This window comes from Colletotrichum costaricense (genome assembly GCF_030867565.1).
Source record: "Colletotrichum costaricense strain IMI 309622 chromosome Unknown Scaffold_19.1, whole genome shotgun sequence".
NCBI lineage: Eukaryota > Fungi > Ascomycota > Sordariomycetes > Glomerellales > Glomerellaceae > Colletotrichum > Colletotrichum costaricense.
This window is the reverse complement of record NW_026848248.1, coordinates 304,569-332,365: the sequence shown is the minus strand read 5'-3', so window position 1 is coordinate 332,365 and position 27,797 is coordinate 304,569. Positions and strand designations below refer to the sequence as shown.

Genomic DNA, 27,797 nt, shown 5'->3' with positions numbered 1-27,797 from the left:
TGGTACCTCAATGACCCAGCATTTCCCTTGAGCTAATGCCGACTCGGGAACAGGTGGCCAGAGCCCTTTGAGACAACGACATACGCAACTGGAGCTTATGTTCACACAGCAATGGCAGCTTGCCATAACTTTGCATGCAGTCGCCTGTCTCACGAACTCGAAAGAAGAAGACTACATTGTCTCAGAAATCACTGAATTGGCGTCACATGGCGTTGTAGGCTCGGGTCGACATCTGTCAACCACGCACGCTTCCCAACCAATCTGCTGATGCGCCCTGTAGCGGGCAAACGTGCTTGCTAAACCACGGTTTTAGCACGAAGATGTCACGGGCCAGACAGGCTAGTACCGCGCCGCTCGTAGCGGCAAAGCTGTCAGTTAGCTGACTGCATAATCCAGCCCAGTCTCTGTTTTTAAGGATCGACTTTGGTTCGAGGCTCGCGAGGGTCGGGGAGAGATTGGTGTCTTCGTCGGCCATAGACAGACTTCGAGTGAGAAAAAAGAGCAATAGCCCCGTGTGATAACCACGAACGTGTTTCCTTTGCTCGCGTCCAGACTGCGCAGAAAAAGCCGCGTTTCCGGAGTTTGAGCTTGGTTGAGCGTGCCTCTCCCCTTCGCTAATCACGTTGACCAAAGATCTTCATGCGGCCTCATCGCAGATCAGCTCGGTCAACAGATCTTTTTAGGCATGTAGGACAGTTGCGCAAGCTCCAATAAGCCGGAGGAGCGGGACTTTGGCGCGTAGCGATGACACTCCTGTGTCGAGTCGAGACTCGAACGGTGTGGGTGTCAGTGTCGTGGTGTTGCTCGTGGGGCTGGGTGAGGTTTGTTCACCGTCCCCGTCTCGTCCTCCCTAGCCCATCGATCGCGTTCCGCCGATAACCCGGCCCCTTCCCCTTCTCCTACGCAGATCTTTAGGGCAAGCTTCGTGGAGGATCAGCGTTGCAAAAGCACGAGCATGATGCGTCGCGGAACGCATGCAAAGCACATGCTTGCCACACTTGTCTGGTCCAAACTTTGACGATCGTGCCTTTTTTCTGCCAAGTGTGCCGAGCTAGCTTGGATATTAGCTGTGTTGAGCTGGCCGCCATTGGAGCTGATTCATCGTAGAAAAGGCCTATTCGGTAGTAACACACCGACTTCGAGGTACTGAAATCGCTAGAAAAGACGAAGCATACGCCAGGCCAGTCTTGATGGCGGGAGTCGTGCTGAATCGAACCCCTGCCTGGACCTGACCAGCTACGTTGGACAGTCTTCACAACTTTCTGGACAATACTTTCGGCTAGACGAAGCCAATCAAATTGTTGGCTGCAGCTGAGGAATGCGCTACAGTTCGTGAGCGTCGACACAGAGTGCAGAGGATCTTTTCTGCGCTGCGAATCGTCACATGCCGACTTAAATGCTTGGCTTGACCAGCAGAACTTGCGCCTGCTGTAGCGGGTACACAATTTACTCCGCAGTTCTCTCCGGAAGTCCGCGAATCCAAGGTTATTGCAGTCAGTCTGTAAGTGGGTTTCTGGGTGGTGATAACTGAGCTAGCCGCTTGGATAGCGCTGGTTAATGGCTCCTTCGGTTCGGTTGAAGGAGGGGATCTAGAGCCTTTGCGTGCCTACTCGAGAGCCTGTCATGTCAGGCTGTCGATGCACAGCATGGTAGATTTCGCTATGAGTCTTCCACAGCTGAGGAGAAGAGCCCCCCAGAGTGCCAACGCCCTCGCCGCCGGCATCTTAGATGGGTGAGGTGAAACCGCCACCAAATTGGACAGTGGAAGGCTGAGGATGTGTGGGTGTGTCCAGCGCTGACTTGGCGGGGTCTGACGGGTCCCAGGGCTGACGGCATTAGGGGAGATTGTGATTTGGAGATTCTTGCAGCGGGCGGGTGAATTGAACGGTCAGGGACGTGGCGTTGTCCGGCCTTGGGGATGGGGGGCAACGGCCATGCCTCGGTGTTCCGTCGTAGAAGAAGCAGAAGTGCAGGACCACCGCCCAAATCCCGGATAAGGTTGACAGACCATCCTGCGAGAGCCACGATGCCTTTTTTGGCGGTATTGCGAATGCGCCATCGAAGACTGGGCTTTGTCGTGACCGGAATAGGCGAGAAGATGGATCTCCGAGTACTGGTGGCTAAGGTAGCGGCGGGCGTAGAGTGCACCTCAGTGCAAATATTGCGAAACTGGGCTGTCGATAGTTGGGGCCAAGCTGCGGGATCGAGCCACAAGCCCAAAGTTGAAGTCGAGTCCCCCAGAGCCGCATGATTAGTGTTGAGATGCGTGGCGTCGCCCGAAGCTTGTCATGCACGTCCTGAAGAGCTTCAGTCTGGCCTGGGTCTTTGACAATAGAAAGAAGAAGTATCCGTAGGCTGTAGGCCATGGCAAGGCGGCACTTGTCCGTCACGTCGTCCGAGGCCATTTACAGCAATGGACATGGTTTGTGGGCGTTGACGGTGTTCGTCCGAGCAGCATGGATCAAGAGATGCGTACGTCCGTAAAAGACAGTGGCCTTGGGAACAAAGATGGCGGTCTGGTTGGTAGTAGGCAGATGCTTTACAGGTTGGGCGCCTTGTGCCCATCAGCGGCAATTGAGGACTGTTGTGACTGCTTCACGCGCAGAATCGAGCGTTATGTTTATTCTCATGTTATCTTCCGTTTTTCGCGCATCCTCCTTCCTTTTTTCGCTCCTACCTACATTGTGGTGGTGGTGGTGGTGGTGGTGGTGGTAACAGGTACTCCGTACATAGCAAGTGGTGGTAGGTGGTCACTGGTGACTGCAGCAGTGCAAGTGCAAGTGCGGGCAGTTGTGGTCAACGTAGATGGAAAGGAAGGCCCCTGTTTCCTCGTCACCGTGTTTCAGATTAACAGTCATGGCAGGGGTTTACCTGCCTTGTAGCTCCGCAACTTCTTAGCTACCCAGTGTCTTTCCTTGGGAGCTCATTCCGACTGGGCGGGCGAGCAGGGGTGTAGCTTCCAGGAAACGTCGTGGTTGTGAAGAAGGAGCAGGCACGCGGAATACATCCACACCTGTCCCCCTGTTATCACACCCTCGCGAGGATACGTACTGCACAGTCATGCAGATTGGTCTCCATTGCTATCCGAAAGGAGACTAGAGCCAATCGAGAGACGGAACCGCTCCTGCCACAAACTTCTCAGAGGGGAAAGTGCCGTCCTTGTTGATTGGTCGACATCCGATGGAAGGCGATCTGGGATCGTCCGGGCGCCATCGCATTTACAAGTGCAAAAGAGATTTGCTGGGTCCAAAGTCGAGAATCTGGATTCCAGATTCCGGTCTAGCCCAGTCCCCTAGTCCAAATACACCAACACAGAAAGGATTAGCACCACCAGAATGAAATGGCAGCACAACCACCACCACTTAACGAACGACGACTCTACTTTTGTTCAAGAGAGTATCCGTAGTACACTCTTGATGTGTTTCTTGTCTGCTTTCAGCCGCTGCACATCGCTACTCAAAAGTCAGTATCTGGTCATCAACTCGAGTCCAGCACAACGGCGTAACGCACATGGCGAGAACGCGGCCATTCATTCACAGTGCAACGTGAAATGCTATTTTTACGGCAATGGTAGCCAGCCACAGTCGAACGAGCTGTTCCGCACAACTAAGCATCAGCCATGGCGCACAGAGTCACAGAGCACCGCGTGCTCCTAAACGTACGAATGCTCCGAAACTTGGCCGCCACCACCTTCGTCCATGTTGCGTAACGAGATACCCCAGAAGAGAGTTCACATCCTATTCTGGCAACTACGCCGCTGTTGGCTAGAAGAAGCATCCAATCACAAGACTGCAACTCTTTCGCCTCTGGAGTATAAACTCGATGTGTTGAGTTGAAGCAGCATGCCAAATTAGCCTGGAAATCCGGGATGGGCCTGTCGGCGTGACCTCTTGGGGGATCCTAGTCGACAATCCACTTGCGACTGACAGGACGAGAAGCCTGACAGGTAGCAGTAGCCTTCCAAGAGTTTCTCGATGAAAAGATTACATCGCTCAAGCCTAAGTGTCGTTTCCGGGGACGAGTGCTCGCGCGTTTGAGCGGCAGTGCCAGAAGTCAAATTCCTCCTCACCTAATACAGTTTCGAGGACGGGGAGAATCATGCTGTTGATCTTTCTCGGCCGTCAATGTAGCACTACCGCAGCACATATTTGATCAGGCGTGAGATATCATCTCGCTGCCTAGCCGGACTTCCCCCGATCACCATACGTTGGCCGTTGCGCAATACAGGTTGATAACTTCGGCTTCATCTGCGCACAGTTGCCATTGTGGACCGCGCTCAGAACGCATGCAACCTCCTCTCGGTTCTCGATGCATTCGACCACCATTCCTTTTCCAGCCAGTCCCCTGTCGGAGCCGAACCAGCGTCAAAAACTAATTAGCAACGACTATCCGTACATATATGCGTCTTCTGCCTCCTTTGGCTGTAGACAATGTGATGGCGGACATGACTCTGACCACCCGGTCCCGCCTCTCAGAGCCATGTAGCAAGATGCGCCTGACTGAATCGAGGCAATGCTGCGCAGAGATGGTGGAGGAGACGCTTCCTTGCCTGCCGTAGACTACCGAGGATGAGACGAGCGCCGGCGGGCGGCAGACGAGACAAGAACTTGCATCGAATAGCTGCGGCCACTTAGCCCAGACGCCGTTGGACCAGGCAGGCTTCCCGCCACCACCAAGCTATCCCATGGATGACGGAGAGAATCTTTCGGGGTTGGGATCTCTCCTTGACACCTTGTCCCGTAGAGTTAGAGCCTGGCTCTATGAATCAACATCCATCGATAGGTTCTCAAGCAACACGCGACCCAGAGGCGCTACGGAAGCGCCCACTGAAAGACATGGTTTCTCGATTTCTACATCGGGTCTCGCCTATGTCTCGACTATATTCCCGTCCATCAGCCACACCGCTGGTATCTGGAGTGATTGCACTGCCAGATTGCCTAAGTGAGAGGACTCAACAACACCAGATGGCTTGCTCGCTGGACTCTATCTCTACACACAGCTTGAGTCCGAAGTTATGTGGCGGACTGCGCCTTCTCTGGTTACCATTGTCACACGGCTAACCGAACTAAATGATCTACCGTGCGCGGACATTGCCGTGCCTTCGAATGCCAACAAACATTGACATTGGATAATCTCCATGATGATCTCATAAGCTTACGGTACAAAGTGCCTGGTATTCTATTCAGCTGACAGGTTGTTGGATGTCAACGTCAGACTAACATCTCGCTCAATGCTGATTTCAAAAGCAATACTCATCACCTTCAAGATAATGGAGCTATGAGAAGTAGGCGTAGATAGCAGAGAACGTTTTCCATCTGAAGGCATCTTGAGATACACAACTCTTCTTGACTTGGGCACTACTCTACAATCCAAAATCTACAAGGCAGTTTTTCGCGGTTTCGTCCCAATGTACTTGCCTGCCAACATTCGCAGCAAGGTAAGGCAAAGGTAAAGAAGGTAAGCTAGGGGAGAGATGGCGCACAGGCGTAGGTACGTACCGACGTAACGTGTCCAGGTATCTCCCGAGCATCCAGAATCCTTCGGACGCACACGCCGCCCGCCCCTTGAGAGCTCGGTACGTCCTCGATGGCAATTACGTACCTCACTGAGGCGTCTACTGCAGTAAGGCACCTTGTCCCGTTTTCTTTCTGCCAACTACCTACGAACACCCACTCCCATCTTCTTTCGTTCCCATGGCCTCGCCCTCGGTGGCCTCCTCTCACACCAGCAACGACAGCCCGTTTTTTAATACCTCGTCAAACCAAAGAAATCCACACACACCCCTTATGGCACCTTCACACCCTCTTCTCCAGCTCTCCGCTGATTCTTGAACCATCAACTGTGGCTGGCCTCTTTTGAATCCCCCTTTGACTACGGACAGCCAACCCCACTCCAACTTGTTGCGCTGGTGCTGCTGCAGGGCTCGAGTCTGTTTACTGAAGGCTACAGTAACAAAACCTCATTGTTTCTCTTGGGCCAGAAACTTTGCTGCTACGGTCAAGGATGATGATGACATGAGGCAGACGCGGGAAGGCAAGTGTTGGAAGTAGGAGCTCCGCGCTGAACTCAAGACCTAAATCCTGGGCTCGGCATCCCATCCATCGCTCAATTCACTTTCAGCAGTCAAGGTGCGTATATCCCTACCTTACGTATCACCTAGTCCCATAATCAGTAGATGAGGTCTGTGAGCTGCTGCTAAATGAAGACAAAAAGAAGCTTAGTCAATACTACACATCATCAGCGAAACCACGAAAAGCTTTATGATTCCTCGACGAGGGGGCTTTCATGTTCGAACACGCACCAGCAAACCCCCAGACGAGACAGGAGGGGGCTGGACAAAACATCAGCACGGCCAGGAGATGTATCCTTGTTCTTGTCTGCTTCAGCACGAGACCGCATCGCGTCCCATTCGCGTCTGCAGCGAAAGCGTCCAATCAGCATCTCTGGACTGAGAGCTTTGTGAGCGAACTCACTCGAACTCGCTTTCTCAGCTGACCTGCGGCCACAACCCGCTCCATCTCGTTAGTGTAAGTATCGAGCTTGAGAACACAAAAGTGAGAAACCAAGGTGCAGAGTCTAGCTGAAGCCTCGAGTAGGGTACGGCCCAGGCCAAAAACGGTTGATATCCAGCTTTGGGGATGTGTAGGTATTGTCCCCGAGTTTCCTGATATCGACCTCGTTGTATCTCTCTATCAACCTTCCCCGCGCTTTGGCAGCTTCTCCTCTTTCTTTCCTTCTGTCATATGGGTGATGGTGTCGTCAACTCATCATCAGGATCGACCCTGCGCCTCTGGTCGAACTCTGCTCACACACTTCTGCATCTGTCTGCTGCCTCCAAGATGCGTACCAGGTTATCCCTGTTGGCGACGGATGTTGAACTGCATTCAAACAGAACACGGCGGCACTCGCACGCGTACACGGTTTCCCGACGACGACACCCCTCAATCACCTACCCACTTTGGGAAGCTAGGCGAAGCTACAATGCTTACCCACCGACGGCAGCTCCTGGCGGAGTCTCTATACATAATCAGGTCACAAAGCTGCATGCCAAGCACGAGGGCGCGGAGAATTATCAAAGGACCAGGGGACAAAGATGACTGTGTGCGATACAAGCCAGAAACACATTGCGCAGTCAGAAGAGGGAATTGCAGCAGCCTCATCGGCGGTGGCAGCGTCAACACTCAGCAAATGGACGACAATATCAAGGCCAAGGTCCGAAAATCTCATGTCCCGGCTTGTCCTGCCCTACGCTCACTCGAGCCGGCTTGCCAGCCCCCCCCCCCCCTTTGTGGCCATACGCAGCGCTGCTCATGCATTGTCTTGCGTGTCGTGCGCATCCTGTCAGTGAGGGTGGCTTGCGCCTTGCCACCGGATACTGGTCTCCTCTTGTTCTCGTCTTGCTTCGACGATACCGCAGTCCAACCCCCGCTCTTGCTCTTTAGCTCGTATTAGAGCCTAGTATGGATACTGTAGGTATGCGGTTACGGTTGATTTTTCTCCATCTATTTCTTTTGGATACACAAGCCGTAGGTGTTGGGTCACGGTACAGCCCCTAGAGCTGTGGTAATGATTGGGTTAAAACTTCTACTTGTAGCTGACAGTAACACGAAGCCGATACTGGCGCGGGAAGTACTGATACAAAACACCAGCTCAAGGTTGACTGGGAATAGGTGCTGGCCGATTGAAAGATGTCGGGATCCTCGACAATGGTGACTCCAAGCCAAACCACCATGCAGCCTTTTCTGGTTCTGGGAGAGGGATCGGTAGATTTTCTTACATCACTTCTCGCCCCCAACTTCCGATTTCCAACTGTCTTTGCTGCAGCATCCATCATCCGGCATCCTGGCCTTCTAGCATCTAGCATCCACAGACAGCACACCCACATCCACATCCCACATCCCTCGTTCCTCATTCCTCATTCCTCGTTCGCCTCTGCCGTCAGTTCATCTTGAAGTCTGATTCTACGCCAGTGTGGGATTTCCCCATCTTGGCCCAATGCTGACTAGCCGCCTTCGCCACAGTTCCCGGGTTCGCACCCCCCTCATATCCCCATCACCACCCCCTCCCCCCTTGGCCCTTGCCGGGATTCTGGGAGTGGGAGGAGTCCCTGTGGGCGTGGGCGTGCAAGCACCCCCTCGCGCCACTTGATCTGTGGGCTGGGACCGCGGACTGGACTGGGCTGGGCTTGGACACAAACAACGCGCACCCCCCCTGTGCTCATCCCCCTCCATGTGTCATCTCTTCTGATACGCGCTGGTTGTAAATGAAATAAACCAGGCTCACTGTCATTCTCCACCACGGGCAACGCACCTTGACCACCATCCATTCCGCACCGAGCCTTATCCTGAACTATCCGTAAACGGCCGGGCCATCTCCTAGACTCGTATGCCTCTCTCTGTCCTTTGCTTTCCCCTACTATCCGCACTTATCACTTTGTGGGTGGTGCTTGCGATTCAAATTTGCCAGGAGAGTTGGAGACTTCCTGGGTGTCTCCTGAGTATCCGTAGGAACTCTACGGCCTTGGATGGACCTGGGCATCCATACTATGATTCCTGCACGCCTCGTCGAATCAGCTGGGCCTTGCTGGAGTGGTTCATCTCCTTTCCCGCGTCTCCATCCAGCATCTGCATCTGCATCAGTATCCGCACCTGCAACCCCCGGCCGGGGTTCCTTGGGAAAGGGAAATGGTGAAATAACGAAAGAGGGAGACAGACACGCGCACACAAGCAGGACTACACTACTAATATGTAGTGTACTCTGTTGAGAGGAGGAACCTACACCACACACACACACACACATACACACATTGCAGATTTCCATATCCAGGCACTTGCACATTGTACTTTCACAGGACACACCCCCGCCACTCTTCCCGCTCGTGGGCCCGCGGATTCCCAAAGAACAGAAGCCGTTCAATGCCTGCCTGCCTGCCCCCTCCATGACCATGACCATGACCATGATCCATCCTCATCCTCCCAGAAACCACATATTACAATACCCACAGTTACGCCCTGGCTCTCGTTACTACTCCAGCAATGCATCGGCACATCGTCAGCACCTGGCGCTTTGATTCATACCATATCCTTCCGTGGAGGTTTCGAGGCTCCGGAGATCTACAGTACAGGTCAAAAGGAAGGGACGTTGGGGGTCAGTGTCACTTTCAAGTTCTGGCTTAGTCTAGACTGTGATCCCGCCTCGAGTACGTACGGATACTCCGTATCTGTATCCGTACTTCGATCCCACGATGCGAGTTGTCCGTCCATCAGCCTTGCTTGCTGTGCCAACCCAGAACAGCACTCTCAGCCCTTCCCAATCTTGCCTTACGTGGTCGGCACTAAATACGTCTTCATGTCTAAATGAGGCTGGGCCCATTCGTGGAGCTGGGTTCATCACCGTACGCCCCGCCCTTGGTCTGTACTACGAATCCCGATATGGATGGAGACAGTACAGGATTGTGAGGTAAGGTATCTGAGACTGGGAGAGACGAGGGCGAGGACGATGGATGATGAGCCCTCGCGTGCCATGGTATGTAATACCTCTGCTTTCCTTGACCTGGGCTCGCTTTTCCCTCGCTATCCACTAAGTATTCGTACACACCTATCCGTACAACGGCATCGTTGCTAGCTGGTCTGTTCCTTGCAAGCTGCCGTCCCTTACTAGTCCCAGCTGGGCACGGAGTTGCCTCTCATTCTCTCTCTCGAGGCCCTGGGGCTCGGGTCCAGGTCTGGGTCTAGGTCTCTGGACCTCTGGGTCTCCGGGTCCCTCTCGTCCTTTGGGAAAGGAAAGTGAAGTACTCCGTACCTCAGACTACTACCTATGTGCCTACCTTGCGGGTAGAAGCTGCTGGTGTTGCCGCTTGTGCTGGTGCTTGTGCTGGTGCTGGTGCTGGTGCTGGTGGGTGGGAGTCTGAGAAAAAATACGTACCCCCCCTCTCGGGCGTGAAATGGAAAGAGAGGTGTCCAGGGCAGATGAAGGTAGGTGTGTATGTACATAGTACTCCTCGGTACGGAGTACGGCGTGTGGTGTCTGTGAGGTGGTGTCTGTCCCTTTCCCTTCCCAGTCCAACCCAAGTCTCTTTCCCAACTTGGAGCTGGCCGCCCTTCCAGCTTCGCGCCTGTAAAAAAGGTTATTTCCACCACCTGCACCCCCCATACCTTCATTTGTTCTTTCCTACCTTTTACCTCACCTCTCGCCTCGGGTTTTTTCTTCAACCTTTCTTCACCTGTCTTCCTTCCGCCCATCTTCATCTTGACTGGCCAGCCAGCAGCTTTTTTCCTCACTTTTCCACTTCTTGACCTTCCTTCAAACTCCCCTTTGTCTCAATTTCTTCTCCGACTGCTCGCTGCCTTCTTCTTCTTCACCAGCAGCTTGAGCTTCAGCTTCACTTTCTTGACTCGACACGATTCCATACACAACAACCCGAGGAAACAAAACAAAAAAACACACATCAACCCCAGAAACAAAATCAGCCACCCATGTTGTCTGATTTCAACTTCAACAACTTTTGAAAACACCTGGAGCACATGAGTATACATGACCATGCTCACAGTTAAGCAGCCAACACACTACGGCTACAAGTCCGTCCATGACCTACCTACTCCGCCCTCGACATCCCGACCCTCGCCTCCCTTGGCTTACCAAGACCACCCTTCGCACAAGTTGCTGCCGTCCATTCCCCGTAGTCACAGTCCAGCTGGCCAGCCTATGTCGGCACATCATCGTGGCCTGCCTCCCCCGGCGGCCATGACTTTGCCGCCCCAGCCGCCTCACGCAAGCTCGGCTCCTCCTCCGCCACCTCCGGCGCCCCAATCCATCGGCCAAGCTCAATCTAGCCATGGCCACCTGATGGGTCAGCTGCCCGGACCGCCGCCGCAGTGGCAAGGCGCCGAGGATTCCATGAGGAGCTGGCTGGCAGCAAAGACAGAAGAGGAGCGCAGGAGACAGGAGGAAGAGAAGACGAGGCAAGAGACTCTGCGCCTAGAGCAACGGCGCATCGAGGCCGACATGCTACGAACCTCGTTGAGCGGCGGAATCCCCCCGCCCATCGTTCCTCTCGTCTTTGCCGGAATGGGAGGCGGTGTTCCTCCTGCGGCTCTGGAATGGGCACAGCAATTTCTCGCTCAGCAGGGACAGCCTCAGCACCCCCAGCTGCTGCCGTCCCAAGGTCCTCTTTCTCCTGAGCATCGTCGCGATTCTCAGTCCCAGCCCTACGGTCAATATGCGGGCGTCCCTTCGACGCCGAGCTCCGCCCCCGGACCTCACGGATTCCCCGCCTACCCGGGCTCTCCCCAGCGGGGAAGGGCAACGACTTTGTCCTCGACTGGCTCGGTGTCCCGGCCACTGGGATCTAGTAACCTTCCGAGCCTCAACACGAACGTCCCTCATTCTGGCCCACCAGGCCCGTCGGCACTGCAGAGCCACCAGCACGCAGCAGCGCAGTCTGCGCAGTCTCAACAAGAGGCCCAGCCGAGCCCGTCCATCTACTTTCACCACTGGCACCCGCCGACATCCCAAGCCGGAGGTGGCTCTACTCAGCCTGCGACACCCTCCGGTGCGTCCAGCAAGACCAAACGAAAGAGAGAGTCGCTTTAGGCTAACCTTGGCTGGTGTGGCCGTTAGGGGAGTCTCCTAGGAACAAGCGCAAGGCCACAGGCCCGCAGCCAGCCCCTCCACCGCCAAGTCAACATCAACGCTTGCGGTCGCCTCCTTTCCACGGTGGATCAGCGCTTGAGAACCCCCCGCCGGGGCGAAGACGCGGGCATACACGACAGCGTAGCGATCTTTCGTCGTACCGGCCGACGGGTCGTGGCCGAGGTGAGAGTTTCGGGACGCCTCGAGGCATGTCTCCTCAAGTCGCAAGCTTCAGCACGGCCCCGGAATACGGTAGCGCCAGTTCGGTTTCTGCTCAGCAACAGCAACAGCAGCAAGCACCAAGGAGTGTTGGTGGACATTCGGTATCATCCTTGTTGTCCGAAGAGCCATCGCACGCAGCTCAGTACGGGCCGACGCCAACGGAAGCTTATCAAGGGCAGGGCGAGGAGCGACGACGATCGCCGTTGTGAGGGGTGAACGGACGAGACGGACGCGTGGGGTCGCAGGATCAGCAGCCATGCGACAGGCAGCACTGATTGAAATTTGGCTCGGGCCAATTTTACGACTTGTTTCAGCCATACCATCACGGCGAAATTTCGCGAAACGAGATGCATGAGTACGACATTTTCTTCCGAATTTTTCGCTTCTATTGGATTCATTCCGCCACGTTATTTTTCGGCCTTTCCAACCCTCATGGCTGGGAACAGCGCGGGGGGGGCGGGAAAAGCCGACACAGCATTCGACGGCGGCTTCAGATTGCCGTCGATGACTTCGATTTCACAGAGAGAGAGAGGCATGGATTTCTCCTCCCAGCTTGACGCCTTTCCAGAAGATCTGGAACCGGAGGCGCGCATTCTTCACTTCTTCAAAAGGCATGCACGGGTCACGGCACTTCTTCATTTCTTTCTATTCTTTCTTCTTCTTTTAGGCGGGCGGGTACATCCATAGCCGACGAGCCTCGGGTTTTATATGGATTCAATTTTTCTGCTTCTCCTTCTTCCCACACCTGGTGTTTTGATGTGTATGGTACTGTCAACACTGCATTTTTTTGTTTGGGTGTACCTATAGCTGTCAGGTGTGGTGAAATCATCAACGGCCGGCCAAAATCCACCTGCGAGGTGAGACTCATCAAGGGGGTTTGGTGAGAGCATTAAGACTCAGGTTGGAGTTATTTCATTTTTCGACTTCTCGATTTGGACAAGTTTTTCTCGAAATGGAAGGGTGGACTTTGGCAATATCTTCACTCTTGTTGGCTTCTTGAAATCTAGGGCTGGCTTCTTTTGGGCAATCTTACATGTATCATGATACCCTGCAGAAAAGACAAAAAACAAGACAAGACGCATTTTTGCAGAGACGGACAGACGTGTTTCAACCCCTTGGAGATTGATACCTTATCTCGCTTGTTTGATTATTGCGCGTTGGGGGTGTGGGAAGCCCGGAGGGGTGATTTGGGCAGGGGGCCGGGAACCAGGGTAATTAGATGACGCCCTGCACCGAGTTATCCTAGGTATTACCCCTCTTCTCTTCTCTCACTCTCTCGCCATTTCGTGGCTTGACCCCCCTTGCCGGCCGGAGATGGCCAAAGGCCAGGACAATGATGAAGGAAGATTGAGAAAGTGTGATGAAAAGTCACTCACCAGCTTCGGACGTTGCATTACCTACCTAAGCACCTGGGCCACTAGGCACTGGGTCGACATGGCGCGCGACCAAACTTCATCACTTGAGTGGGAGTGTGCTGCACTAACGCTGAGAAGGGATGACGATGGTATAGCAAAGCTGGATTAAGCTCGGGGCGGGAGATTAGCATCCCCTCCGCGATGGAGATGAGGAGTGGAGAATCTTGGCTTCTTTTCGTTTTTTTTTTTCGTTTTTTTTTTTCCTTAGGTGCCCGGGCGTCCGTCTTCTTTTTTTTTTCCCTCAGTGGTAATGGGTAATCATGGCCCGCGCTCTTTTTGCATCTCGGTGGGGCCTAGCTGCCGGGCGAGCCCCGTCCGCCGCCGCCCTTCCGTCCGTCGCCCGCCGCCGTGGGTGGCCATGGGCCATTGCCCGTGCCGGGTGCCCGGACCTCGAGGTTGCGTCGACGTCGGTAATGAGAGTTTCGCTCCCTTTTTGTTTTTTTTAATCCCACAATGTTGGTTGCGTTGGGGGTGGGTTTTGTGCCTGGCATCCCATCCCGATCTGGTCAAGGTCAAGATGCACACCCGAGGCAAGTCTAAGCCTGTATAGGTGCGGATTTTCTCAAGTTCTGTCTGGGCGAACATGTTGTTGGATAATGGGACGATTGGGGATGATTGACGTCTTTTTTTTTGTTGGTTAGGTGTTTTTCTGTACGCGCGGATCGGGTTGGGGACAGTGCGTCTCGAAACCGGGTGACTGGATGAGTATGTGCCACATGGGGGCGCTCAACCGCGTCGTTGGCATTGGTCCAGCCGATTCAGCGTCCGGCTTCTTTGTTGAATCGATGTTCATCCGCGCTGACTTCAACTACGGGTAGCTGATATTTTTTTTTGGTTATTTAGCTTGCCTGCTCTCAACGTGGAAAAGGCAATGAGGCAACGAAGAGCACCGTTGCCAGGAACGATGCACACGCGGGAAGGTAGCCAGTAATTCAGGATACAAGTGTTTAGCGCTATGTGAGGTACCTAAGGTAGGTATACTTAGGCGGGGCAAGTGACTTTTTACGCAGGACAGGTCCCAATTCTGATTCAACCCGAAACAATGGCAGGTATTCGCTTCCATTCCGTGAGTCCGTACCGGATGGGGGTAGGTAGCACGGGGGCATGAACCACCAGCATGACAGCTAGCTCGAGAGAAAAAAAAAATGGCCCGCCAGCCCTGACTTTGACGCAAGTCTAATTCATTGTCCGTAGCTTCGTTTCGTTTTGTTTTTCTTCATGTCTCTCTACTCTCGACTTGACATGTCAGAGAGATCTCCATTCGTCGAATCGTCACTCCTCCTGGCGGGGAGGAATGTGGGCATTTGTTTTGGATTTCACCGTCAGTGTTCGAGACCATTTTGGGCGTGGGCAACGAACTCACTAGGTTGTGGGCTTGATTTCCTGATTGGGATTCTGACCGGTCCTGGCGGTGCTACCAGGTTTACGAGTGTACGAATGCGTACTTGGGTATGAATGGGGTTGCCCTTTCTTCTGTACGCAGTAAATGGCAATTCCCCGTCTCGCCTGCGGACATCTTCTCTTTTACGCTTGGGGACGACAATGACATTTGCGGTATTGTTTGTTTGTTGAATTTGAGGCAAGGGGGTAACGGAACTTGTATAACAGGTGGGCAGGCATCGGCATGGAAGAGCTGAGAGAGGGGCGTAGCCTCCCAAATGCTTGTTTGTCTGTACCTAATCCGTACAATACCGGTGACTGGGGATGGCTTAATCGTTAGGCGTACGAATACGTGCGTCTGGAAAGGGACGCGTTGGCACAAAGGCGTAATCATGTCAGAACGAAGATGAAGGTCCCGGGATATGGAAATGGGACGGCATGCGAAACCTGCTACTAGTTCATCAAGGAACCCGCGGGCCGTTATCTCTTCGTTTGGGCGTCGTCGAATCAGCTTCGGCTTGGCTTGGCTTGACTTGACTACCTGACCGAAAGTGTATATCTCGGCTATTGCAGGAGAGAAAGGGGCATTCGTACGGATAGCTGAGGTTCGTCTTAATGATCCGCCACATATAGGGCTGCCCTGTGCCGGCCGGTGGTGATGGCGCGGCGCGCACGGATATGGGTTCAAGCGTTGTGGGGGGTGAGGTGTAAGCTACTCAGGCGGGGAGCCTCGGGACGGGGGTGCCGTGTTGAGACCCGAAATCCAGAGCGCCGGCCGGCGTCCGTGGCGTTTTTTTTTTGTTTTTTTTATGAGTGCTACAGAATTGGACTCATTGCCTGTGCGTTTCGCGCGTCTGTTTTTGTTGGCGCTTAACAGAAGTGAGTTTGCTGCGTTGCGGTCAAAGACGTGAGCAAATTGCTTAGACGGCACATTAGATCCAGTAAGTAGTAGGGGGTAGTCTTTCTAACCTTGATATCTTGGAATCCTGAACTTGGCTAGATGGAATGACTCGATTCAATACTACCCGGCGTGACATCTCAGGCGCTCTTGACTCGGTTTTGTCTGAGTTGCCAGTGAGGTCCGGCGATGCCATAGCGTCAACAATCACGACAGAGTCATTTGCAACGCCTAGGTTGAAGCTCGCCATCTGTTCTCCACGTCCATGCAGCCACCGCCCTTCGATGGTGAAGCCTCTTTCATTGACGCATCATTTGGGGGGCTCGGGAGTCTGGGGGGCCACCATGCAGGGACGATCAACGATCCAGATTGGCAGATACTACCCTCAAAGGCGACCAGCCGCCTCTATCAACCCGGTTCTGGAAAATCATCCGTCGAATGCAACTTTGCAAGTTTTACCGACCTGTCAGGACTCGGGATTGCCCATCCACGAACGGATTGCGGAGTACGGAGTACACGGTACAAGAAACCTGATGTCGGAGCAAGTGGGGTTTCCTCTCCCAACGCTGGAGTCTTGGAAGTTGGAGATGGACTCTTGCTGATCTTTCCCCTTATCGAAACGGGAAGACGCATCTTATCAAGGAAATCAACGACCGAATTCCGGTTTTCTCAACATCATACGATATTACCCCAGTGCCAGGATATTTAAAGTATCCAGCCAGCCATGGAGGCTTGCAAGATCTGAGCACATACCAGCGGACAGATCGGGGAAGCAAGCAAGTGGGAGGCGGAATAGGATGCCGGTCCACACACGTGGCCGCCTTTTTATTACCACTGCCATTCTCATCGGCATCGCCATATGCTCTCTGAGGCGCATGTTCTACGGAATATACAGAGAACATGACATGAGAATAGTAGCAGTGGCAGTAGCAGTCACAGAAATTCCAAAAGTAGAGTGGAGATAACGTAGACCGGCAACCTATCTTGTTACCCACTTGGCAAGGCTAGGGGTACACCGTACACAGGAGCGCCTCTTTTGTCCTCGGGGGCCACGTGAAATTGGTAGGACAGCCGCCACCGAGTTGGGTTTGGATCTTGCTTGGAACTAATTTGCGGACATTTGCGATTTGCACGGAATTCACAGCTGTTCGACCAGATTGCTGCCTCGCCGTCTCGGATATTGAGGTGACATCGTTCACTGGGCATGGCGGTTAGGGGTAGGTAACGACATATCGGCAACCGGAGCAATCGACATGGGTAGTCTATATGCAAAGTGCCGGAGCATGCCTTGGTAATGAGGATGATATCAAGACAATGGAGACAATGAATACTTGACTACTTCCAATCTAGTTGAGGTCGTTGCAATTGTTAGCATGATTTAGAGCCACGTGCTCAGTGTAGGTCGTAAAAGACCCTATGAGTATGGATGGAATCTAGCTGATTAGTACATAGCAAATTACGTCGTTCTACTTTATCTGATATTCTCAATGAGATCTCTCATATAGATGTATTAGGGGCGTGCTAGTTTCTCTGTAACTCTTTTGAATTATGCTCGTGATCTGTCAGGCCATTATCCTGTTATCCAATACTTCTCAACATTCTCACGCGTCATGGGGAAAGCAGCGTGAACAAGAGGCAACTCTCCAAAGACATCTCGTCCTTTCCAGATCACTCTCTATTGATGGAGCAGTCGATTCAGACTACCTCGCTCTGGAACTGGTACAAATAAGGTCATGTAGGTCTAGAGACGTGGCGTGGGCCGTGATCTGTCTGGACTAACAAGCCAGAGTGCCTTGATATGAGCCACATGCTCAACCCAATTCTTGAAGAATAAAATACGACATTGAACTATAAGCAGTAAGAATGATAAAGCACCTACAAGAAAGCGTGTCTTCCGAGTCTGGGCAAGACTCGTGATGTGTGGCTGCTGTCGTATCGTGAAAATATAGTCAACTCCGGCCTCACTCCCTATCACATACGACCATACCCATTGGAAAACTCGGGATCCCGTCCGCTCTCCCATAGATAAGCCAATGAGGGCCGGATTAGTAGTTGGGTCGGTGACGACCAGCGAATACCTGGTGTTGTATGTTTTTGATTCCTTTTTGGAGGTGTTTTGATGTTTTCGTAGTGGTGGGTGACGATACCGTAACGATGGGAGTCAGGCATTTTGTTTGTGGTGGACCTACAGCTTGTGCTAACCTCGAACAGGTACTACGAGGTATGATCAAGTGTTTTGTCGGAGTAGGTTCCTATCAAACAGAGGAAGCGGAAGAAGGAGGCAAGGTTTTTGGAGTCCTTCGTCCTGCGCCTGGATTTGCATGGTGCACTTTATCGTGATGACTAGGGGCTGCAGAATGCAGATAGATACAATGGCCAAGGGGTTAAATACGAAAAGGAGTTGTTTTTACCAAGTTCATTCACTAAATCCAGGAACTGTGATCCGGCGTCTTTGTTTCTCAGTCGCTATTCCAGGAGGGGGTCTGACAACCATATCTAAATTATCTGTATACATGCAAACGAAAACTCGATTCTTACGCCGTCTTTGAAACAGAGTAACACGTGAACTATATGCAGGAACAACCATGTTACGAATACATACAAAAGAGTATCCTTGAGCCGGTGCAAGTGTCGTTGCCCTGCGTCGACAACGTGATGAATCCTCTCTGGTGGCTACTTTCAACAGAGTTTTCATAAGTATTTCGGCCACCTGTTTTCATTAAACTGATCAAGAGCCAAACGATAGCATGACTAACAAGAAGTGTACCAAACTTGGCTGCACATAATCCCCCAATACATCAGCCCGTATCGCCTTGTCATCTGCCCAGTACTCATCCCCATTACCCCTACAATTATTCCTCACACAATACGAGGTATTCTTCCCATCATCCGCATTTGGCGCCGTGATCTTGTATACGCCCCTCTTGGGCTTGGAGCTCCCGCACCCCGACATCTCCCAGTCCTGGACCTCGTACTCGGTATGCGCAAGCGACCACCACACGCAGAGCGACTGGTTCTCCGTGCCTTCTTGGTTGCTGCAGGCCTTCGTCACACCCGTGGTGATGGCCTCGGAGACGGCGAAGCCGGCGCTGAAGAAGCCTCGCGGGTCGGCGATAGAGGCGTTCCATTCAATGGTGTAGGTCTCGCTATGCTCCTTTTCGATGCTGCATGGGCCGTCGGTGCACTTGTGTGTAGTCTGACACGTTGGTTAGAAGCTGGCAGTTTCGAAAGCTTTCAAATTTCACTCACGGTCACTTGCTTGTGTAGGAACTTCTTCTTAGGGTTCCCGTCGCCGTGCTTCAGGGTTATGATGTAGGGAATACAAGGAATGGGTGTGACCTGTCGCCCTTGGGGCTCGGAGGCGACGTTGTTGAGATGGCTGGAGTCGTCAAGGGGGGCCGCTGATGCTGTAGCTGCAAGTACCAGGGCGAGGAAATGGATGTTCTGGAGCATCTTGGAAGGTGTAGCGGTTACTTTGATATCTAAGGAGACTTCGTCTTGGGCATGTGTGCGTATTGTGATTGATACGGAGAACGAGTCTAGAGGGTATCGACTCTGGTTCTTATAGCTCAATTTTGACGCGTTCAAATTGACGATTCTTGAGATCTGTACGATCGATCATCTTTCGTGGCCAGGCTATCAGCACTACTACGAGATCCAGCTTGGCAAGTTTGTAGATCAAAGCTGACAGTGATTCGGCCTCGTGTCCCACCTTCCTCGTCGGTTCAGGAAACAGTACGTTACAAGCCGCCTCGATGCCTGTCATGTGAGACCATTTGACACCATAACGCCTAGTTGATGTGAGACTTTGATCTTGAACTGACGGAGGGGGAAAATGGAGATCTAGTTGCGAGAGAATCGAAAGCTGACATTCCAAAGAAATGACTACCGTCTGGACGCATCATAATGTTCTTTTACTGCCGTCAGCTCAAACCATAGCCTGCTTTGTTCATCGTTGATCGCACTGACTTGGCGAACTCCTCAAAAACACGGCCACTATAGGATCTCGAAAGCTCACTGCATCCTTCTGTGTACCTCTAGCCATGGCATCTTGCTAAAGTTCAGCCCCATCCAAGTCATCGCTGTACCTGCAACCGCCACACGATTGTCACACACATTCATCACGATTGATCGTGGCTCGGATCAGTCAGTGTTGGTATACACACCAATAGTGCAATAGCATCTCATCTGGTACGAAGTTGAATGGTCCGTGTAGTGTAGCGAGCGATAAAGGATATGGAAGAAGGGGGTAATGGAAGTATCTCAACAATTCCTCCAAGGTGGGAGTATTTGGGCAGGGCTGTTTGTGCGGGCCGTATCAATCTTCGGTATCCGACTGTTCTGCCGATTACTCTCTGCTCAGATAGCTAAGCTCACATGTCTCTAACCTGACTCTTAACTAAGCTGTGATGAAAGGTTCAATATGGCATAGCCAGGACCAAACTGACATCGTGAGGGATTACTTTATTCCAAACTCTTCACGTATTTCCAAAAGACAAACGAAAACGAAACATCTGTGCAGTGTCAAAGACCACAGCAAGCTAAGATCTCATGTCCTTCTTCACTCAGAGCGGGCTCGGTATTAACAGCTATACCGGCAAGGAATGGGGGAACTGGCAGACACACGTTAAGATGAAGATTGGACAAGCGCAGACAGCCTGCCGTGATTTATCCCGTCTTTTTTCGGGGAGGCCTCAATTTCGGCTGCATGGGTATTCTTACAGTCACTGCGTCAACACTGGTGGGTATGGTACAATTATCAAGGACGAAGACAAGAAGGCCTAGCGAGGCCTAGAAGGCAGATAGCCAGGTGGGATGAAGCAAAACTTGATCCAGGCTTGACCGTGTCTTCAAAGATGGAAGGCATTTGGCATAGCTAAAGTAGACACTGAGAAGATGTCGGGAGCAACAATTACTTGACTAATACATTATATATTGATTTGATGCTGTATATGAAGTTGGCACCAGGCTATTGTATGGCATAAAGGGTATTTGAAAAACTCGTGCTGCGGATCCATTCCTCTCGCATCGCTTTTTGGGTGGCGCTCCCCGCAACCCAAGTTGCTCTCTCCAGCATTTCGTTCGTTTCAAGTGCACAAATGAAATCCCCCGTAACAGCAGATACGAGGTTTGCAGTTCATCCCGGGGTATTGGTCGACGACATGCGTCGAAGTCAACATAACCGACTCCATAAACGCCATGCACGCATATCCATAAATCGAAGGTCGTGGTGTAAAAACAAAGGAAATGTGGGAACGAGCCGGCCGACCAACGCTTAAGTAGGCGGCAGAAACAAGAGTTTCTACTTCCTCTTCTGTCTGGCCTTCCACTCAGCTCGTGTCACCTTCATCAGGATATCCTCATCTTTGACCGGAATCCAAGAGGTCAAAGCCTTCATTGCGTTCTCAAAGTCTGAGTCAAGAAGAACGTCTCGCAGTGCATGAATCAAAGCCGCGCTGGTAGAGTGCAGAATGTCGATGCCGTTCATGGTGACGGGAGATTCAGGGACTTTGGGGGAGTCTGTTGGGTTTTCTCCAAGAAGTAGGAAGACATCCCAAACGCGGAGCTGAGCCGCGAAAGGGATGGATAAGTTGAATAGTGTTAGGTACCATCGGGTACCGTAGGCTGTAGGATCGATGCAGAGCTCAGTCTAGAAACGGTCAGTCTAACGTCATCGGTTGAAAGGCGCGCGGGTGTCTTACCAGCTTCTTGGCGACGTCCTTGCCATCCAGCCACTTGGTTTGAAAGTCGTTCAAAGCTGCCATCAGGCCGTCAAAGCCAGGACTGTACAGCTTCTCTAGGCCCCGTAGTTGCCACATGCGTACGAGCATGACAAAACACTTCTCTTCGTCAAAGTAGCAGAGCAACGTTGCCGCCAACGAAGCCATGCCTTGAACGTAGCCAGTATTCGGGAAATAAAGCGATAACGCGTGCAAGACTCGGAAGAGCAAGCGCTGACCACCTCGATAGCGCTTCCGGAACATGACGTGCCTGCTGATGGTGCGTGGAACGTCCAGGTCGATTTGCACATCGTCCGGCGAGCCTCTGCACTGAAGGCGATGAAAGTCGGTGATGATGGAATCCTCAGACGGGGAGTCCTTGTGAGCTCTGGCGCTGGTTGCCATGAACGAGTACCAGGCAGATGCTCTCCATCGGTCGGGTATGCCTTTCCACGTCCTGTCGATGAGCTTTTGGTTCTTAACATCGAAATCGAATTCCATGCCTTCGCCGTCTTTCCCCTTCTTGACGATCTTGGCCATTTTACGCCACTTTTCAGACCTCTCCCATTCCTTCTTCTTAATGGCCTCGGAGATTTTCTCTACCTTCTCTTCGTCGCCCAATGAAAGCGAAAGCATTTCTCCAGCCTCGTCCATCCATCGTCGATCGCGATTGTGTGGGAGCAGGTTTCCTGCTTGTCTGATTGCGGATCGGGTCGACCGACGAGACGCAACCGAAGCCTTGGATCCTTGAGTATTGAGCGATCGAGCGGACACCTTCCTACCGGGTCCTCTGGATGGCAAGCCCAACCCAAAGGCATCTCGCTTTGAAAAGACGTGCTTCCTTCTGGGCGCTGACTGCGACGATCTAGGCTCAGCAGGTGTGCCGTTGCTCTTCTCTGGCTTGCGCGGGCTGATGAAGCCATAACGGTCGATGTCGTATCCCTCGAGGTCTTCCCAGTCTTCAAGACCACCGGCCACCTCATACTCGCTGCGTGTTTCGGGTCGTTGGGAATAAGAACTTCCAGATCTTGGAGTTCCCCAAGCGGGAGGCTGGAGTTCGGCGACGCTGCAGACAGGAGACACGTTAGCGTACTGGTCGGGTAACAATCCGGGCAAAAGGAAACCATACGGATCATTTTCGACCTCCTCCGTCGGAGTTTCGGCGGTCGAGTTGAGACGCTCGCCAACATCCGACGGTCGGGCTCCGTCTTCCCATCTGAGGCCTTCGCCGGATTCATAGAGCGATCTCACCTTTCGAGATTCCATCTCCACGTCCGCGGACAAGACGCAGATGCTGGGGGTCGTCATTGTGGCTTGCGAGGCCGACTCTGCAGTCGTCTCTGCCGTCGTTGTGTCAGTCGTGGTCGTCTCTCCCGTCGTTGCTTCGGTTGTAGTTGTGTCGGTGGCGTTCAGGTGGTTCGCGCTGGTCTCAGTGGTGCTGACGGCAGTGGACTGGGGCGGCTCTTCGTATTGAATGTGGAGGATTGGGGCTGATGCAGGGGCATCAGCAGGGGGGTTTGGCGGAGGCGAGTGTGCTTTGTCCGTTTGCGACTGTCCATCCATTGTTCCGTCGGTGGTTTGTGCGGGGAACGCGCGAAGACCACCAAACATGAGACTGCCTCGATTGGAGAAAGACAGAGTTGTTAGGAAGTCATCTTCGAGGAGGTTGTCCGTGGGGATGGACACTGAAATGGGAGAGAAGTAAGAGGCATCCTTGCTCAGGAGTTGGAAGTCTTCGTGGATGTTGACAGGGGAGAAATTAGGCGAGTCATCGGAGGCTGCAAATGAGGACCGCGAATGGGAGATGATTGGCGCCGATGCAGGTGATAGGTCACCCAGACTCTTGTCCCGCAACTCAACGGGAGAATCGACCGATAAGGTGCTGCTAATACTCCCAGATTTCTTTCTTTCCGCAAGCGCAATTTCGACCTGCACATTTTGATAATGATCCATGCTGTCGACCTCTTTGCCGATGCAAGGCGTGGACCAACGACCAGAGATTCGTTTGCTCAGAAGCAATTCATCGACGGAAGTACTTTCGCAAACCGAAGGTGTCACAGGTTGTTCCGTTTGTTGCACAACAATCGTGTCGGCCTCCAGAGCAGCAATCTTGGCGCATGCACGGCTCTCTTCGTCCTCGCAGTCTTCCTCTGCAATAGTCGCTGAAGACGATGCAGTAGGTGCCAGCCCTGAATCTCTCTTCCAATCGTTTACCGTAGTATTGCGGGCCGCAGCGCGGGAACGAAACGCAGGATGCTGGTCGATGGCGGGCGGAGGAGCAACAACGACGGGGCTGGAAGGCGGACTTGAGAAGGTCGATGATGATGCAGAAGTGGAAGTTCGGCGCGTTGAACAGGAGTGAGATCTTTGGGGAAGTCGTGTAAGAATAGGGATGGGAGGCTCTGCCTGGACCGTCTTCTCGTAGCGAAGGGCAATGAGGCTAGCATCGTCCTTGAAAGGTACGAGCGTAGGCCGGGACTTCAAGCGCATACTGGCGAATCTTTGGGGTGCCATAGCGTGATATTTCAGGGTGCTCCGGCCGGGGCGTGTGTGGGTGTAGCTTGGGACCGATCAGACCGTGCTCAACTGCTCAGTAGCAGGCCGAGCCGCGATGTCTAGATGCCGGCGTCGAACTGAAGCAAGATGGAGTGGAAAGGCGGCCAAGGCGGGTGAGGTGACGATATAAGTGGAGGGTGAGTGGCTCACCGTCGAGCGCGCTGAGGGCCGTAAGCTTGGGATTCAGGTGTGCCAAATTAAGACCTGGGGACTAGATGGGCGCTAGCTCGATTGGGCAAACAAGATGAAGAGCCCGAGGTGAGGAATGAGGGCGGGATGCAATGCAATTCCAACAACAACCCAAGAGAAGGTTGTTTGAGGCAAATGCAGCAGGACCGTGACGTATTCGTACACGTGCGGCGATAGTCGAGGGATGGATGTGTATTCGTAGGAGCAAGCGGGATATGAGGTCGGCGATGACAAGGACGACGCTCGCGAGTTTTGGTGTGGTTCTCTGCTTTGGTGTGGTTCTCTGTGTAAGTCAAGTCACTTGAGCGAGTCTGCGTCTGTGCTAGATAGCAAATGACCAGCAAGTCCAAGGTAAGACTGAGCAAGAAACAGGTGTTAAGATACTTTTTAATACTACGCCGGAGGTGGAGGAATGCTTGGTAGGGAGGACTGGCTACCTTTTTGAGGTGAGTGAGGTCGGTTTGTTGAGATCCGTTGGGTGACGGGAAAGAATCTCGTCGTGGGGTTTTTGGAGTCAAGCGGGTGCTCAAAGGCGTGTGGTCTATCGGAGGTGCGTCTTGGGAGGATGAATAAACGCTAAGGTAGGTGCAGGCAGGAAAGTTTCTTGAAGCTGAAGAAGGATACGTGAGGCAGTGTGGACATGAAGTGGTGAATGTGCAAAATTCAAGGTCCGGACTCGAGATAGCTGAGAAGGAGGAGGGTATGAATAACTAAGCTGGGGAAAAAGAGAGACAGCAGGGCATCCTTTCTTTTCTCTTCTTTCTTCCACAATTGCTTCCCCCCCGTACCAACGTGCCCCCTCTATTTCCTACACACCCAGCCGTCTTTGCCGCGTTCGTCAGATTGAACAGAAAACGGCATGAGTAACAGGCTCATGACCATCGTCTCTCCAGCCCAGCAGGGTCGGGTTGCAAATGCAGGAAGCGGTGGCAGCGGCGGTGGCAGCAGTACATCGCGGTAGTGGCCCGGCACCAGGACCACATTGGAAGTTCAAGTCCACAACACGTTGGAGGCGGTCGGGGGTGGGGAATGCGCTCCTAGCGAGAACAGGGCTTCTCTGTCTCAAGGCACGTAGGTACGTACTCCCAAGCACATTCCTGGAATCGGAATGGTTGGCAACTTGGCAAGTACCTTATCCACTGGGTCTCTATATGCTGGCAGCTTTTCGTCCCAGAAGGGCGATTGTCCCACCATAACACAGTATTTAATTGGACAGACAGAAGCCCTGGGCTGGGCCAGCCCGAGTGGACCCCCCCCCCCCCGGCTTCAACATTTGGCAAGTGGGTGTTGTCGTCTGAACTTGTGAGGAAGGGCCGTCCGTCGTCCTTGAACCTCCAGGCACAAATTGTTTGCCAGTTGTAACCATGGCCTGGGGACGGAATTGGCAATAAAGTGCAATGTAGCCGGGTACAAAACTCACTTCATGTGGATGTGCGCATGAGAAAAACACAATACTCGCACAAAAGAAATAACGAAGACGACGGGGGGTGAAACTGTACAAATCTAAGAGAAAGACGTCGTCAGTCAATCAACCACATCGCCAACAACCCATGTCGCCTTGTACAGCAAACGAGTCTTGATCGGGTCATTGGCCCCAGTTCCCGCCATCTGTCCATGCGTCCCTACCCAAAGGAAGGGAGAGAAAAGACGGGCCGTACGGATACTTCACAAATTCACCCTCGTCGCCAGGCCGTTGCCATTGAGTCGGTGAAGCGCTCTATCTTTCTCTTCTTCATCTCTGCAACAGAGACCGCTACTTGGAGTCAGTCAGTCATTGACGGACCCACGTTGCTGCATGACGAGCTCCGTTCGCATGGCTGGTTTCTTCATGACCGCCAAATCTCAAGTCTCAACGCGACCACAACCACGGCAACCGACGACGGTGCAACATGGATTATCGGGTGGTTGGCCCGTTTGATCTCCCTTCTGCCTAGGAGATACACAGCTACACGCCCATCTCTACTTGGCGACACAAATACGGCCGGCGGAGGCAGTGGTAGATTGCGGTCACACTTGTTCAAGGTGAAGATGGAGCACGAGATTTCCATCTTCCAAAATTTCCAACGTCTGACTTGGCGGATCATGGCGAAGAGCAACGCATCTCTTGACCTTCCCATCTCGGCTCCTGCATCGCCGGTGGGAGTCGGCCGTCATTAATTGCTCACTGATCTTCGAAAGAGTCTCAATCGATCCACTGGTTCCATGGGCTATCGGAAACATGTCTCTCATGACCTGCCAATTTACGACAAGGAAAATGAAGAGAAGAAGAAATGAGAAGAAACGGGAACGAGGCCTTCCGACGACCAACACCCAATGCAAACAAACGCGCCTCTGCACTTGACCCCGGATTCCCTCCGTTTGCAACCAGGTCTCTTTGTCAGCCTTTGTAGCCTCCCGCAGCGCCAATTCCATCAATCTACGACATGACGATAGCTAAGTACTGGAGTACTGCTCGTCTGGCGACCAATCCGAGTCGTCCCCATCCCATGGACAGGCTTTCCGTATCCCTTGCTCCCGGGCCCGAGGTAGTCTTCTATTTGAAGCCTGAAGCCGTGCCGCATATCATCGCAAGTAAACACACGATACGGCTAGCTTAAAGTCCTCCCTTGATCGACAGGCACTCTGTTGCGACTTGCGGCTCGTCTGGATCAACACCAAATGCCCTCTGTCTCAGCCTTCCATGTCCTTCAGAAGTTCAGAGACACCGCTAGAGGTCTAAGTAGGACGAGCAGGGGAACCTAGTTGCCTACCTAGTTACCATAAAAGGTACGTACATGAGCCGGAAAGCTGGTAGCATCCATGGTTGGCCCGAGCGACGTTTATTGACTTGTTGACTTCCAGTTGCCCTACGTTCGTACCCATGTACGATCACGACGACGTATAAGAAACTCTGGGTTCTTCTCCCTTTTCACATTGACCTGAAATCGCGGACGAATACGGATTGGGAAGAGTCTTTGGCGTCATCCATGTCCAAGCCAATCTGAGGGGTTTTGAAATGAAATGAGAGTTTCTGAGCATTTCGGTTCTTGTCTTTCCTAGGCTCGCTCAGGCACCTTACCTTACTGTTTTGGGGGATGCAAAGCAAATCGATTCCCAAGAATGCGCAATATCGCTCGAGCTGAGCCTCAAGACTTTCCCCCTCTCATCTCCAATTCCCGGACAAATTACTCCAAAACGCAACGGGATCAAAACATGTCACGCCTTCGTGCCCCGTACAACAATAAACAACAGATCCAGACCTTTCAGAAGCAAACGGAAGCTTCCCGACCGGCTCTATCCATGCGGTTCCCCGGTTCGTCCCACGAAGCACATCTCGACCAGTTGGCAAATCACACAGAGCCAGGCACCCAACAGCGTTTGCGTTCCATCGCTTTTTTCGTCAACTCTTTTGGAGAGCCCGTCTGCCTGCCCGCCCGCTTCCCTCGAGAGGGATAGGTGCAGTGGTCCAGTGTACGGATACTCTGCCAGCCAAGCCCAGCACGGCGCCAGGAACAAAGATCTGACGTGGCACCTCCTAGTCCGCGAGTGACACTTTCCTCGACGAGGCCCAGCCAATGGGTGATTGATTCCAATACCTACTTCACTGATTGGAACGAATGCTAGGTACGATTCTAGTCGGAGGGACCCGAGACATTTGCTACGGACACACAGTACCTACCTCCGAACAACATCTCAATATCCCGCATTGGGTTCGACTTCACCACCTCCCCCTCCCCCTCTCGCCCCTCCCCAATTCGAACTTCAGGGTCCTCCGCACCCCTTCCCTCCCTACCCTAGGCGCTTGCC

The 27,797-nt window shown here is 52.9% G+C and overlaps 9 protein-coding genes across 9 annotated transcripts; 3 read left to right on the top strand and 6 right to left on the bottom strand.

The window, feature by feature from the left end:
- Nucleotides 1-1,589: 1,589 nt before the first annotated feature.
- CCOS01_13962 (uncharacterized protein) lies at nucleotides 1,590-2,537 on the bottom strand (the record flags this gene model as incomplete). The annotated part of the gene is made up of 3 exons (XM_060462106.1): nucleotides 1,590-1,723; nucleotides 2,171-2,378; nucleotides 2,439-2,537. Coding segments are annotated over 3 exons (441 nt in total), but the record flags the coding sequence as incomplete, so codon positions are not given.
- Nucleotides 2,538-5,376: 2,839 nt separating this feature from the next.
- Nucleotides 5,377-5,695, bottom strand: CCOS01_13961 (uncharacterized protein; the record flags this gene model as incomplete). Its single annotated transcript, XM_060462105.1, has 2 exons — nucleotides 5,377-5,614; nucleotides 5,688-5,695. The coding sequence occupies 2 exons, from the start codon at nucleotides 5,693-5,695 to the stop codon at nucleotides 5,377-5,379; spliced, it is 246 nt and encodes an 81-aa protein (XP_060307201.1).
- A 1,246-nt stretch (nucleotides 5,696-6,941) lies between these two features.
- CCOS01_13960 (uncharacterized protein) lies at nucleotides 6,942-7,160 on the bottom strand (the record flags this gene model as incomplete). Its single annotated transcript, XM_060462104.1, has 1 exon — nucleotides 6,942-7,160. One exon carries the CDS (start codon nucleotides 7,158-7,160, stop codon nucleotides 6,942-6,944), a length of 219 nt encoding a protein of 72 aa, XP_060307200.1.
- Nucleotides 7,161-7,552: 392 nt separating this feature from the next.
- Nucleotides 7,553-7,891, bottom strand: CCOS01_13959 (uncharacterized protein; the record flags this gene model as incomplete). The annotated part of the gene is made up of 1 exon (XM_060462103.1): nucleotides 7,553-7,891. The coding sequence occupies one exon, from the start codon at nucleotides 7,889-7,891 to the stop codon at nucleotides 7,553-7,555; it is 339 nt and encodes a 112-aa protein (XP_060307199.1).
- Nucleotides 7,892-8,385: 494 nt separating this feature from the next.
- On the top strand, nucleotides 8,386-8,691 carry CCOS01_13958 (uncharacterized protein; the record flags this gene model as incomplete). Its single annotated transcript, XM_060462102.1, has 1 exon — nucleotides 8,386-8,691. The coding sequence occupies one exon, from the start codon at nucleotides 8,386-8,388 to the stop codon at nucleotides 8,689-8,691; it is 306 nt and encodes a 101-aa protein (XP_060307198.1).
- Nucleotides 8,692-10,533: 1,842 nt separating this feature from the next.
- Nucleotides 10,534-12,062, top strand: CCOS01_13957 (uncharacterized protein; the record flags this gene model as incomplete). Its single annotated transcript, XM_060462101.1, has 2 exons — nucleotides 10,534-11,551; nucleotides 11,620-12,062. The coding sequence occupies 2 exons, from the start codon at nucleotides 10,534-10,536 to the stop codon at nucleotides 12,060-12,062; spliced, it is 1,461 nt and encodes a 486-aa protein (XP_060307197.1).
- A 6,212-nt stretch (nucleotides 12,063-18,274) lies between these two features.
- Nucleotides 18,275-18,999, bottom strand: CCOS01_13956 (uncharacterized protein; the record flags this gene model as incomplete). Its single annotated transcript, XM_060462100.1, has 2 exons — nucleotides 18,275-18,742; nucleotides 18,796-18,999. The coding sequence occupies 2 exons, from the start codon at nucleotides 18,997-18,999 to the stop codon at nucleotides 18,275-18,277; spliced, it is 672 nt and encodes a 223-aa protein (XP_060307196.1).
- Nucleotides 19,000-20,848: 1,849 nt separating this feature from the next.
- CCOS01_13955 (TBC domain-containing protein) lies at nucleotides 20,849-23,780 on the bottom strand (the record flags this gene model as incomplete). Its single annotated transcript, XM_060462099.1, has 2 exons — nucleotides 20,849-21,196; nucleotides 21,249-23,780. 2 exons carry the CDS (start codon nucleotides 23,778-23,780, stop codon nucleotides 20,849-20,851), a joined length of 2,880 nt encoding a protein of 959 aa, XP_060307195.1.
- A 1,845-nt stretch (nucleotides 23,781-25,625) lies between these two features.
- Nucleotides 25,626-26,168, top strand: CCOS01_13954 (uncharacterized protein; the record flags this gene model as incomplete). The annotated part of the gene is made up of 1 exon (XM_060462098.1): nucleotides 25,626-26,168. One exon carries the CDS (start codon nucleotides 25,626-25,628, stop codon nucleotides 26,166-26,168), a length of 543 nt encoding a protein of 180 aa, XP_060307194.1.
- Between the last annotated feature and the right edge of the window lie 1,629 nt (nucleotides 26,169-27,797).